Source organism: Enhydra lutris, unplaced genomic scaffold (assembly GCF_002288905.1).
Source record: "Enhydra lutris kenyoni isolate GAN:26980312 unplaced genomic scaffold, ASM228890v2 scaffoldscaffold9, whole genome shotgun sequence".
Lineage (NCBI taxonomy): Eukaryota > Metazoa > Chordata > Mammalia > Carnivora > Mustelidae > Enhydra > Enhydra lutris.
In genome coordinates, this window is record NW_019154093.1 from 41,843,503 (window position 1) to 41,857,881 (window position 14,379).

Sequence of the window (14,379 nt, forward strand, 5' to 3'; positions counted from 1 at the left end):
TGCACGAATCATAATTTGTCTTTTTTTATTGGTAAAGTTGGATGAATATTCCTCAATTTGATTATCCATCATCCTCCCATTGAATGCTTGAATTGTTCTAATGTTTGGCTTTTATGAATGTGTAGATGCTGGAAACATTCAATTCTTTTTTGTGAACATGTATACTAATCTCCCTTGGGGGGAATATGTGTATGTATGTGTGTGTGTGTGTGTGTGTGTGTATATACATATATATATATATATATATGTATATATATATACACACAAATATATATATTTGCTATATGCATATGTTTTACTTTATAGGAAATTAGAAACAGTTTTCTTAAGTGTTTGTACTATTTTTACTCCCGCAGCAATATATGAGAGTTCCAGTTGCTCCCTGTATCCTCCCCAATATTTGATATTACAATTATTTTTAGTGAAACAGCATTACAGTATGATCAGGCTGAGAGAAAAAAAAAGCTTTAGGACATACAGGAAGATTTTAGGATGTGGTTAATAGAATAGAATTTCCCACAACTTTTAATTTTCTTAATTATAAGATGAATTTTGGAAAATCGATTAAAAGTAGAATGTTGAAAAAAGTTATTTCTTTCTCTTTCTTTTTCTCTTCCTTACAAACTTTATTTTCTGACACGAATTCATTCAGAGTTACATCTTGTCATTAAATTCTCTCAGGCACATCCAACATTCTTCCATTGACCCCCAAGAGACCTAATTAAAAACCCAGCTGTAAGAACTGCTAGCCTTTGCAGCAGAAACTATGCACATTTACAAAAGGACAAGGTTGTCAAAGCTCTCAACTGCCAGTGCCTTGGTCCAAAATTGAGATCAATATTCAGTTAATAAAATAATCAACGTTTTCACCTACACATAAGGAAAATGTAAAGCCTTCCAGAAATACATATGGGAAGAGGCTTAGGCAGTTTCCATGTCGGAAAAAAGGGCCATTTTACTTTCTAAAGTTTGAGAGACATAGTTGATGTCATTTTCTATGAGCCAGTATGCAATAACTGAGGTATTTTTGTCTATAGCATTATCATAAATAACCTGTGTTGTCAGAATACAAGAAATACTGTTCCTTAGACCTTGTTTAAGCAGTCTCTTTGATTTTGTTGGTTTAGAATAGGCAAAGGTACACCTGTATGAACCACTGAACACATAATTGTGTTTTTGAAACTGCCTCGCTCTTCCAGAGGGCCAGAAAGAGCCCACTTTTTTTCCTTTTATTATCGATGCCAACCTCCGCTTTTTATTCCTCTGTGCAACTCCAAAGCTCAGTGGTGTCAAAATGAGTATCATTGATCAGCATGTCTCCAGGATCAAAGTTCTCTTCTACAAAAGGCATTGAAATGTACACTGCACCTGTCTTCCCCCTACATGCCAGCATCATATGATGTAATTTTCAACCCTTTCTTTCTTATTCACACAAGCTTTACATGCTTTCTACTCAATCATTTAAAATATCAAGAGACAGCATGACTCAGAATTTTATGCATTTTTGTTTCCTTCTAATACACACTTGATACTTAAGTCCCTTTTGTACTTCAACCAATTGCAAAGAATAAACCAGATTTGTTTTGCTACTGGGCACCGTACTAGATTTATTATCAGCTAGTTCATTTATTCCAAGGTGTAGCTAAGCCTCCAGATGATTTATTTTAGATCTGACCCTTGCCTGTGGTAAATGGACATAGGAGGAAGAGTGAATTAATGACCCCAAAAGGGACACAATTCAAAATCTGGTATTTACAGTATGTCTCCATGGTAACAGAATGTCACAAATGAAAATAAATTCAGCCTACAAAATTAGCCAAAATGTAATTCTGAAAGCAACCTCTTCAGTTAAACATGTTTGGGAGGCTGACCTATTCAGTCACATATGTTTCAAGTCTCTAGTCTTCTTTGTACCACATAGAAAAATGAGAAAGGAGAAATGTAATGCTTATTGGATGAGATTGAAAAGGTCAAAATATTGCTGGACCCCATAAGAAGAAAGTAGTGATCAAGCCTTCATAACTTATCATTTTAATAAAGTTAAAAATGGAAAATTTTAAATTCAGGATTTATTAATTTTTTGTCATCTGACTAGTAAGTGCTACAGTTCCTTTTACATAGAACTGGATATTATATAAAGTCACAAAAATTTCTAAGACTTAACCAGGAAGAGGAAGTATTTTATTTCTAAAACTCTATCTTGTCAGAGCTACTACACAGATTTATTATTGAAAATGTATTTAAGACACACTTTGTTGTTGTAGAAAGCTAATGGGAAGTACTTAACATTGCTGGGTTACTGTGGGAATTTTTACTTTATTTTTTTTTAAGATTTTATTTATTTATTTGAGAGTGAGAGAAAGCAAAGAAGGGGGAGGATCAGAGAGAGATGTAGACTCCCCACTGAGCAGGGGCCCTATGCGGTACTCGATCCCAGGACTCCAGGATCATGATGTGAGCTGAAGGCAGTTGCTTAACCAGCTGGGCCACCCAGGTGCCCTACTTTATCTTTCAGATCAATAAGCAGAGATAAGTAAGTAGTATCCATCCACCCACCCATTCGCTTAATCTTTCTTTTAAAAGACATTACTGAACACAAACGCTCTTCAAAGCAGAGGGCTAGGCACTAAATACTCTCCTAAGAATGACTTATATCTATTTCTTTGCTTGAAATTCTTCTTTATTTAACTCTCAGTAAAATGTGAAATTAGAGCAAATAGAATACCATTCATACATTCAGTTTCCCTCAGATAAGATATAATAATATATACATTTTTTTGGTCACTACACATTAATCCAAGACAAATCTAAAGTAGAACACAATAGCTGAAGCAGAAATAGAGATGTGTATATATAAACTCTATGTCTGATCCAGATCTCACCTGGCTTGTCCCTTCAGTTGATATTTATATCTTCTTTGATGAGAAGAATGCCTAGGCCACTGCAGGTAATTCACCAAGTAGATAATCTACTTTGAAGTTTATTGACTGGAGCAGAAAAAAATAATGTTGGGTGGGGCCAGGGAGAGCCAAAGGCAAACTATGAATTAATGGAAGATTGTGCTGCATTCTGCTTTACAATGTTCCCTCTGGACCTCAAGAACTCTTACGTGACCTCCAGTTGCCCCGGACTCCCTACTGTTCTAAAGCATTCACTCATAGTATTGACTTTCCCTAGCTTCCAACAGAATGTGAACAAAGGAGAAGTATCATAAAAAGAAAGATAATCAAAATAACCAGGAACATTCTTCTGAAAGAAGGATGTCCTTCTTAGCCACTCATTAATAAAAAAAGATTCAAAGATTTATTTTTCAATAACAGCCTTGAGAGGAGAAGTTTGGTGACTTTGTTAAAGATTTCCCTTTGGCTTAGATCTTGCAGGACAATAAAATAAAAATCATTGTCTACAAATATAGCAGTGACAAGGCCTGTGTTCATTAAATGTTAAGTGATGATTGTGACAACAGTAATAAAAAACTACTTGTGCAGTTTTCAAAATTAACTATTACCTTCCCTTTTTTTCTTTCCTAGATATCTTATTTTTCTTCAATTCTTTTGATTCTATGAATAATTTTTATTATAGATACATATAAGAATGAGTGTAAGTGGGTTTGTTAAGGACTGTTATTTTCTATTTTGAATTCTATTTTCTATACACATTAACAAACTAATCAAATACAATAAATAACTATAGAGCAGATATTATAATTATTTTAGTTTTAAAAAATTAAGCACTAAAGCATATCCAGTATTTAGCATCTTGGTGTTCAGTTATTACTTCTGGCCTAAAATTATTGAATATTCAATGAGATTACAGGTTATTTGAGGGTATAGATTCTATATATTTATAGCATATTGGCCTTGGCATTTAGCAGGTTTCTAGGAGGGAAATTAGTAGAAAAGAAGAATAGACACTTTCACAAAATGTCTAATATATGGCAGGCACCATGCTAGGTACTTTCTGGTCACGATCTCCTTTAATCTTTTCAGCATCCCTGCAACAGTACTGTTATTATATCCATTGTAATTAATAATTAATCAGTATCTCCAACACTTAGCCAAGTGCTTGGCATACAGTGATCATTTTATACTTGTTGAGGAATGAGTATGTATCAATCAGTTGTTCTTAATCTTTAAGCATTGGAAACTAACTCTTGCTAATTTAAGCACAAAAGGAATATATTAAAGGATATCAGTCAGAGCACAGAATCTTCCCCAGGACAGGATGGAAAGCCAGGTTTGGAATTCTCGCAGTGAGTATCAATGTCCATAATCACAGCCCAAAAGGAGTCATTTGAAGACACATTGCTACTGCTAGGCTCACATGCCTACACTTGTTCTTCTGGCACCAACCATGTAGGGCACTCAGTCTGTGAGTGGAATCACTACCACTGGAAGCTGGATGGAGCTACATTGCCAAGATAGATTAGGTTCCGCTTTTCTGTGTCATCAGCTCTGATGTCTGACATAATGTGTTGATTGGAGGATCCCATAGATAAGTGTCCAAACCAGGGCACTGTTGAGAGTGAAGGGGTCACTATGAAAAACTTGCTAGGATAAAGCCTAAACCGGGAGATAGGGCCACTCTCTGCCAGTCCTGTGCTCTCACTGCAAAGGAGGCTTGGAGTGCATATTTTCAGCTCCTATGATTAAACATGGTCTTGGCCTCTAGTCAGTAGTCTCGGTATAGGGAATTCCCCAAGTGTCCAAAGGCATCATGAGGCTGGCTGAGCCAAGGAGAGGACAGATGCCCACTACTGAGGGAACAACTGGATGTTAAATAACTGTCTAAGGAAATTTAATTAATGAGGTCTGCCTCACTCTAGAGCTTGTCTTTTCATTACGCCATGCTGTTTATCCTGTAGTATAATTCTCAGTCAAGGGTACACTCCTAAATAATGTTGTAAACATACACAGTGCTAGGCCCCACCCTGACCTGTTGAACCAAAATATCTGGGAATGGTGCTTTAGCCAGGATCTGTAATTTTTTACATCTTACAGGAGAAAAAAAAAAGTCAATTTAGAAGGAGATCCTTGTGGAAATAAGGCCATGAGGATCTTTTGGACGCTTATTAGTTTCCTGAACTATTCCATTGTGCAAGGTAGATTTGATTAGATGCATTCCATAGAATTTATAGAAGCTAGAAGAAAGCCTGTTGAATGTGGCAATGGGCAATAGAACAGAATTATAACTTTTTAAATTGGTTGCACTTAATTTCCTTTATTATTATCATTAATTGGCAATTTCCAGGAGTCTCTCAGGCACTTAGAAAAGTTCCTGACACCACACATGAGAAACCTGAGACACAGAGGACTCCAGATAACATCCTTTTCTTTTCTTGTTGATGACAGTGAATGCCCAGGACAATGAAGACCATGTCCCACTCCATTTCTGTTCTCGCTTTGGACACCATGATATAGTGAAGTTCCTGCTCCAGAGTGATAGCGAAGTTCAGCCACATGTTGTTAATATCTATGGAGATACCCCTTTGCACCTGTGAGTAATATAAACAGTTCCATGTGTCCTCCAGCTGGACCACATGTACCTTCTTACCATTATCAAGATATTTTATTTTACTCTAGGGCATGCTACAATGGCAGATTTGACGTTGCCAAGGAAATCATTCAAATATCAGGAACTGAAAGCCTGACTAAAGAAAACATCTTCAGTGAAACAGCTTTCCACAGGTAAAAGAATGTTTGAGTTCAATCGCCACTAAGGGTAGCTGGTACCCTTCGGCACCTGAAATTGTGTACAAAAAGAGAGAATGGATAGTGACAGATGTTGCCATCAGAGAGCAAGAGCAGAGGGTGGGCAGAGGACAAGGAGTCCAGGCTGGATGCACGGAAGAAACGGTAGAGGCAGATGCTGCAGTCAATACAACAGATGGGGGCTGGAGCCAGATGCTGCATTCCTGGCAGGAGCCGCAAAGATGGGGACTGATGTTGTCAAGGCAACAGGCGTGTCAACATCGGTAAGCATATTGCTTCTATTCCACTTCACTCTGCAGAAAGCTGCCAAAAGGGGCAGTGCCCATAATCCTCCTCCGACAAGAATCTCATTACCAGAATTCATCAGCATCAAATGTGACACATTTTTCCTTACCACTTATACCTTATGTGCAAATGTATCTACCTATCTAAGACATCCATCTGTCAGCCTGTAAAAGCCTAGTCAGGGTGGCCACTGAGATACCTAAGAAGGCATTAACTCCTTTCTAGGAATGCATGAGAGTCCTTTACAGTGTGCTCTAGAGAAGGAGGGAAAATGCTGCTAAAAATTCAGAACCATAGCTCCCTAAAATATCCAAAAGTAAGGCAGATGTCTTATAAAATTTGAAACCTTCATTTTTAACAATGAGTTACTATTTTGCGATAAAAATAAAAACATAGTACTTTGAATTTAATAAACCCTGACTATAAGATCATTTACCTACACATTACAAATTTCTTGGCTAGTTTGCAACTTCTAAAAAATGTATTTGAGACTAATATGTTATTTACATAGTGTTTGTATTGTACCGGTGACTAATAGAAATGAGGAGACTTTTTTTCATACTGAAGTAGTATTAAGCTTATGTTTCCTGATAAGGCATCAGTCTGCCCAATATGGCTAAGATACTCGGATTTTTCTTATCAGAAAAAAAAACAAAAACAAAACAAAAAAACAGCCAAAAGAAAACTACCGTTTATGCAGTAGTAAACATATGCCAGATGATTTGCACCCATTATCTCATTTAGTCCTTATAACCATTTAATGAAGTAGGATTTATTATTCCTCTTTTGCAGATGAGAAACTGAGGCACAGAGAAGCTAAGTAACTTGCCAAAGAGTATAGGACTAGGAAATCATTTATTAAATACCTACCTGATTCCAAATTCTGTGCTTTTTATATATCTTCATGTTCTAATACCAAAATATTTTGTCTGTGTTCTACAAGCTCTGTAACAGAACAGATGCAAGAACTCTTTAGATCATGCTTTCAGTCAAAATGGGTCAGTGGAATTTCTCCTCAAGGGGATAATTGGCAGAACTGATATAAATGGTTACTGGTGTCCTCTTTCCCCATTAGGTCATGCTTGTTAAGGCTGACACCTCAGGCTAGTTTTCAAATCATTTTGCTACTCTGTGCACATAAATTGGAACCAACTATAATCAAAGGATGATTGTCACCTCCAGAACAGTCTATACGACTAGTTTAGTGAAGTGAGTTGAAAGTATATATCCAGTCATTTTATTTTGTATAAGCCTGTGGCTACTAGGAATAACATATTAATATTTTTATTCTATTCATTTAAGCACATATTTATAAAAGAAACTCCTTTTACATTAGGAGTTCACTCTGGTTCTGAAATTTTTATGTAAAAGTTACAGTGCCTTGCACTCAATAGAAAACACTGAATACATTTCTGTTACCATTTTCATATGTATATATTCATGTACACGTACATACACACATGTACACACACATATATGTGTGTGCATATATATGTATATGTATACATATATATATTCAGAACTCATCAATTCCTGTAAATGGTTGCTTTGAAAAGAATCAATGAGGCAGTTCCGACAATGGAACATTAAGAGTGTGGTGTTATGGGTCCTACTTATAATGCAAATAACTAATGGTGATATGATCTATTGCACTGAGTGGTGGCTTTCTATTCACTCAATTATTTAAGAATGACTTATTAAGGATTTGCCTTGTGTTGACAGTGGTAGGAACATTAAGATGACACCATCCCTTCCCTTCTTAAAGCAACTCTGTTGTAAGGTATCAAGGTAATCAGAGACGTAGCCATTATCATAACACAATATGTTAAGTGCCATAAGTCTGAAATGACAAAGAAAGAGTAGAGATGGCAATGAACTCAGCCTTTGGCTTGTAAGACTTCATAGATGAAACAACAGTTCAGCTAGATGAATAATATATTTCTTTAAGGAAAATAATGACATTTTATTAAAGAAAAAAGATTGCCAAGGTCACCCCAAGAAGTGGAAATATTAAGACCCAATGAACTACCTCTTCTAGAACCAAATTTGGAAGGAAAAACACACTGTTTATCTGTATTCTACAAAATTCAGTACTTCCTTTCCAAAATACATGACACTGGTCATGTGTGAGTTTTTCCCACACCAAAAAATTCTCCAATTTTCTGTAAGTATGTGTCCTACAATTCAATTCAATTCTGATACCATCTACCAGAAGTTACCACAGGCTAATGGCTCAGTCCCACAAACTGTCCCCTGCCACTTCAGATGCCAATCACAAGTCCAGGTGTCACCTAAGTCTCTCAGGACCCTTCTGGGTTCCCCCATTCAATTGTCCTGCAGAATGCCTAGGTCTTGTAGCTAAAAATGCATGAAAGTCCTGCAATATTTTTCCTCCTTTTACGAAAAAGAATATCATGGGAGATATTTAATAATAAGATACTTGAAATTTTATACAACTTCTTATCTTGAAAGACCAGATTTGGGAATCTCAGGATTATATTGCTATATGTGCTTATATTTTACCACTTCCTTCTCCTCTCTCATTTCCTCCTTCTCCCTACTTTGTCTTTCTAGCACTCTTATATACACACTAGCATCTGGAATTGCCTGGGTGAATCAGAGCTGTATCCATTTTTTAGGGTTGCCATAACAAAATACAACAGACTGGATGGCTTGAACACCAGAAATTTATTTTCTCACAGTTCTGGAGACTAGAAGTCCAAGATCTTGATGTCAGCAGATTTGGTTTCTTCTGAGGCCTCTCTCCTAGGCTTATAAATAGCCACATTTTTATTTTGTTTTCACATGATTGTCCCTTTGTTTGTGTCATCTGTGTACTAATCTTCCCTTTTTATAAGGACAACAGTCATGGTGGAATAGGGCCCATCCTAATGATTCCATTTTAATTGAAATACTTCTTTAAATAGTACTCCTTTAAATACAGTCACATTGTGAAATTGTAAGAGGGCTTCAACACATTAATTTGTGGAGCACACAATTCAACTCATAACAGAAGTCTTTTCCTTTTGTTTTATTTTTGCAGTGCTTGTACCTATGGCAAGAGCATTGACCTGGTTAAATTTCTGCTTGATCAAAATGTCATAAGCATCAACCACCAAGGAAGGGATGGGCACACAGGTAAGACTTTGGTGAAACATCACTAGTTTTTGATACATATCAATGCTCAAGAATAGTGGTGAATAGAAGAATAGATGACATTGTCAACCCTAATGAGGAAGGATGTTTTATTATTTTATCACTGACATCTTTTAGAATTGATGGTGCATGGTGACAATAAAAAGCAGACTGACTTTTGATCAGTTTCTTTATTGCAGTAAATTATCTACAGTTGATGCATCTATTATGGCCCATACCAGGAACAGACTGACCACACTGCCTGTTTTTCTTGCTGCTCAAGAAAAACACTGGCTTTGGGTCTTAGTTCTTATACAGAGATGCCAACATTTGTTCTTGGTAATTTCAGTGCATGTAGAAATACTAAAAATTGAGCTAAACATAAGGCAACCTATCTAGATCGACTAGAATAGGATACTTCTTTAGCTTAAAGTATGTTGTGTTTGCTCAATATAGAATTAATTCTTTATCAAAGACATCTATCTTTGCTTCGTATCTCTGGCAACAATGCTATGATATGGTAGTACCTGTCTTTTGAAAATTTGGTTTCAGTTTTCCTCTTTTCTCCTTTCATACTTTCATTCTGTTATAGGATTGCACTCTGCTTGCTACCATGGTCACATTCGCCTGGTTCAGTTCTTACTGGATAATGGAGCTGATATGAATCTGGTAGCTTGTGATCCCAGCAGATCTAGTGGTGAAAAAGATGAGCAGACATGTTTGATGTGGGCTTATGAAAAAGGTATATTTTTCATCATTGCCTCTCTATAATGATGCATTGAACTGTGTGCATAGATTATGTCAATGCATTAATAATTATTTTACTTGTATGACTTATACACTCCCATATCCTCTGCAGATTATATTTGAGTCTTTGGGAACTTGATTAAACAGTCAATAGACCACTACTAGGGAAGGCAACTCTAGGGCTGCAGATGAGCTGAAGGCATTCTTGATACTGGCACTTTGAAAATAGAATGAGCAGGGCGCTTGGGTGGCTCAGTGGGTTAAGGCCTCTGCCTTCAGCTCAGGTCATGATCCCAGGGTCCTGGGATCAAGCCCCGCATTGAGCCCCGCATGGGGCTGTCTGCTCGGCGGGGAGCCTGCTTCCCTTCCTCTCTCTGCCTGCCTCTCTACCTACTTGTGATCTCGCTCTGTCAAATAAATAAATAAATAAATAAATAAATAAATAAATAAAAAGAAAGAAAGAAGGAAAGAAAATAGAATGAGCTACAACAGTCCTAGGTAATAGAGAAACAAAATTGTGATATGTAATAATAGTTACTTTCTTAGTAGACATAAAGCTAGACTCTATCTCTTGCACAGGGGAATTTTCATGTGGATTCAAATTAAATAAATATGAAGAAAGGGAATATTTGTTACATCTGACCTTGCTAACAGTGCCTGAACTAGAAAAAGTTAGGGAACCCAATGATTAATGCCTATGTGTAAACTTACGTGAGCTCAAAGTAATGAAACTTTGGACTTTGATATAAGAACACCTGGGTTTAAATCAAGCTTTGATCTTGGGCAAGTCATCTATCCTTGCTGAATTTCAGTTTCTTCTGAAAGAATGAGAATAATAGCATCTCCTACTTACAAGATTATAAAGAGTAAATGAGATAATATATGCACATTGATTACAGCACTGGCTGGCACATGGTAAGTACTAATTATTGGTACTTAAGTACTGGTAACAGTGGTCATGGTAGTAGTTCAGAAATAGAGATGATCAATAATGAGGTCTACATTTTAAGGAGAGGAAACTGGAAATAATCAAAGGGGAAATAGCACTTTGTCATTGTTTTAAGATATAGTATAGCTCATCATCAAGCTTTACATATATGCATAAGCTCCTATGGAGTTTAAGTTTTCAAGTGAAATGGAAAAGTATACATTGTCATTGAAATCAGAGGGTTACAAGTAAATACTGTAAAATATATCAAACTTTGCTGCCTGTCTGTTGCTGTCTTATTAGGATGTTTAAACTATCTAAAGAAGTGTTCTGTTTTTAAATGCTAGAATCTTAGATGTCCAGAGAGATGGAATTTGATAGCTAAAAAAGGCAAGTTGTAAGCACATAGAGAGAAAGAAAAATATAGATCTGAAGACTGCTAGTGAGAAAATGATTATAGGACTTACTTTAATAGAGACATGTGAACAGACATGGGAAAGTAAGGAATGAGTTGGATATAGCCCTATTATGTTATATGTTCTTTTTTGAGTATTGTGTAAATACATATGTGCATGCACACACATTTGCATATTATATTGCCGATGATTTGTCACAAACTGAACTCACATCCAACATCCAGCATCCAGATGAAGAAACTGAATATGGCCAGCACCCAAAAACCACACTTAACATTCTCTTCCAGTCATTCCCCGGAGAGGGTCCCAGTGCCTTCCTGGAGTACAGATTAGCTTTGCCTCTCTCTGTACTTTGTACAAGTGCAATGTCATGGTATATACATTTTTGAGTCTGGCTTCTTTTGGCCAACAATTTGTGAGATTCACTCATATTATTTTAGGTAGTTGTATATTGTTCATTCCCGTTGTATAGCATACTATTTTGTTATTGTATCACTATTCATTCTACTGCTTGGAGGCATTTGGATAATTCTCAGTTGAGGACTATTAAGAATACTTTTACTATTAACATTCACATGCATGACTTTTGATGAATATCTGGATGCATTTCTGTTAGGTATAAGGACCTTCCAATTTGTATAAAATAAATTCCAGGTAGTTCTGCATTTGAATATCAGTTGAAGAATCTTACATATTCTGAAGCCTCGGGAGGGCTTACTAAGTTCTGCTTACCCATCACATTGCATTTATTCATGTGAATCTCAGACAGTGTCTCTCAAGAAACTTGAGTTTCAGAGAAAGACTGTTTACAAAGCATTAGTCTTCCGGAAGACAGCTCAGATATAGCTGCTGTAGCTAGCTCTTCACAGGGGTTGGCTTTGTTTGTTTTTAGTTGACTGAGAGTGATGGTTGAAAACTGGCTTTGGTTTTACTTTTTATGGAATTCCGCACTTTAAGAAACAATGAATCATTGTATAGTTTCCCAAGATTTTCTACCAAATGACAACAACAAAAATCTTTTAGCTTAGAGGATTTACCCACTGGTCTCTGCAACATCTGCCATACTTGTCACCCTTATTTGTTCAACTAATGTGCTAGGCATCAGTGTTGTATTCCATTATTACTATGAATTTTAACAAATTGAATGTCAGTACTCAAGAGACAGATGGATGCTTTGCATATGTTCTAGAGCAGAACATGTCAAAACCGACAAAATGAAATTGTTGCTATTTTCTCTTGCTAGAAAAATGTTGCACTGTTTTCATGTTTCAGGGGAGATTGAAATATTGAAATATTGTCAACAGTGCACTGTCCCTGTTTTCTTTGAGTAAAGAAATGCTTTCCTTTCTCCCTCAGAGAGGGATTCCCCAAATTAACTGAGGTGGCATATGAAGGATTTTCCTAAGCAACTTAGAGATGGAGTTGAGGAAACACTAAAACTTCATTTGAAGTTCCTTCTTTATAGGATAGAGACGTTATAGAAATGGTCCAATCATGGTTATCCTATATCTTGTTCTCTCCTTGGAGAGATAAACCAGAAGGGAGCCTTTTAGCCAGGGTCTCTCTGTTTAAAAAGGAGTACTGGGGCACCTGGGTGGCTCAGTGGTTAAGCCTCTGCCTTCAGCTCAGGTCATGATCTCAGCATCCTGGGATCGAGCCCTGCATCGGGCTCTCTGCTCAGTGGGGAGCCTGCTTCCCTCTCTCTCTGCCTGCCTCTCTGCCTACCTCTCTGCCTACTTGTGATCTCTCTGTCAAATAAATAAATAAAATCTTAAAATAAAAAAAGAGTACTTCTGGAAGTGCCAAATTTAAATAGCTTATCCTAATCTACCAACTCTTTCTTTCTTTCTTTCTTTCTTTCATTCTTTCTTTTTCTTTCTTTCTTTCTTTCTTTCTTTCTTTCTTTCTTTCTTTCATTCTTTCTTTCTTTCTCTACCCTCTTAAAAGAAAATGGGAATTTTTCTCAATAGCACCCATCTCCATTCTTCTAAGGCAAATTTTTCACTTGTTACAAAGTTTTTAACTTTCCCTCTGCTGTTCTGATATAGCACATTCAGTTCAGAGATGTTTTAGAGTTCTGTAAGAGTTACCAACTTTCTTTTGGAAACTCAGAAAAGAGTTTACTCACTATGGCTCCCTGCAGGATTAAATATAAAGAACAGTTTCCATTTACATAGCCCTTTTAACTAAAGATATCAAAATCAATCTTGGAAATAATTTTCCTGGTGACCTTGATTCTACACAGAAACCTACTGGTTAAGTTTTAATATTTCCCTGCTAGACTACTCAGAACTCTAATTTTACAATATTTAGAGTGTTTCCCTTCCTCAACTTGGCTACCCCCCACCCCCCGCCTTGTTTTCTACTATTCCATCTGAGAGTAGCAATAGCTGTCTCACTCATTTGGATTTGATCTGCCTTTTCCCTGGGGTACAAAGGACTTGTATGAGTCAATTTAAATTGGCCAGAAGAAATAGCCAGCAGCCTGCTTATGTTCAAATCCTCTGCCCTAATCACCAGTATGGAAAACCCATTGAAAAGACCTACACATAATCTCGCATCCATTGCATTAAAGATGAAACTGCTGAATTGAAAAGATCTCAGCCAATTAGAATTGAACACATAGCTCAATAGTGTGTCTGGCAGTTAGATTTGAAAAGGCTGCCTTTGACAAAGAAAAGCACTTCTTTATGTCAGGCTGTTTAGGGTCAGAAAATAACCCGAACCAGAAACAGAACTTAAAACTTCTTATTTGCTTCAGTACTGACACCAGTTAAAGTAATTTACAGAGGCTCCTATCCCAATATCTAATTACGCAGAATACAATATTTGTATACATCAGAACGACTGTAATTCACAGTGACAGGGAGCTGCAGTTGGAGAATTAGTGAGTAAGTGAGCAAAAACAATAAAAATCAAGGCTCCTGTACCATGATATATACTTTGCTCATTCCTTTTGACAAGTGTAGTATGGTGTGAATTATTTATAGTCAACATACTATAGTGTATTCTCTAAAAGTAATAAAGTCTTACAGTTGTGAGTTTCTACAGTTTTCAACCAGTAAAAAAAATAACTAAAAGATAAGAGTTGGGGAGGAGTTGAAGGAAGAAGAGCCAAACTCATTAAATTTTTGATAAATCTCCATCAATGGATAAT

General features: G+C 36.5%; 1 protein-coding gene across 1 annotated transcript in view; it reads left to right on the top strand.

The window, feature by feature from the left end:
• LOC111143132 (serine/threonine-protein kinase TNNI3K) overlaps positions 1-14,379 on the top strand; it is a 312,262-nt gene that overhangs the window by 124,396 nt on the left and 173,487 nt on the right. The window contains exons 8-11 of the mRNA XM_022496630.1: positions 5,352-5,496; positions 5,583-5,687; positions 9,040-9,134; positions 9,724-9,873. Coding sequence (XP_022352338.1) covers positions 5,352-5,496; positions 5,583-5,687; positions 9,040-9,134; positions 9,724-9,873 — 495 coding nt within the window. The remainder of the gene's footprint in view (positions 1-5,351; positions 5,497-5,582; positions 5,688-9,039; positions 9,135-9,723; positions 9,874-14,379) is intronic.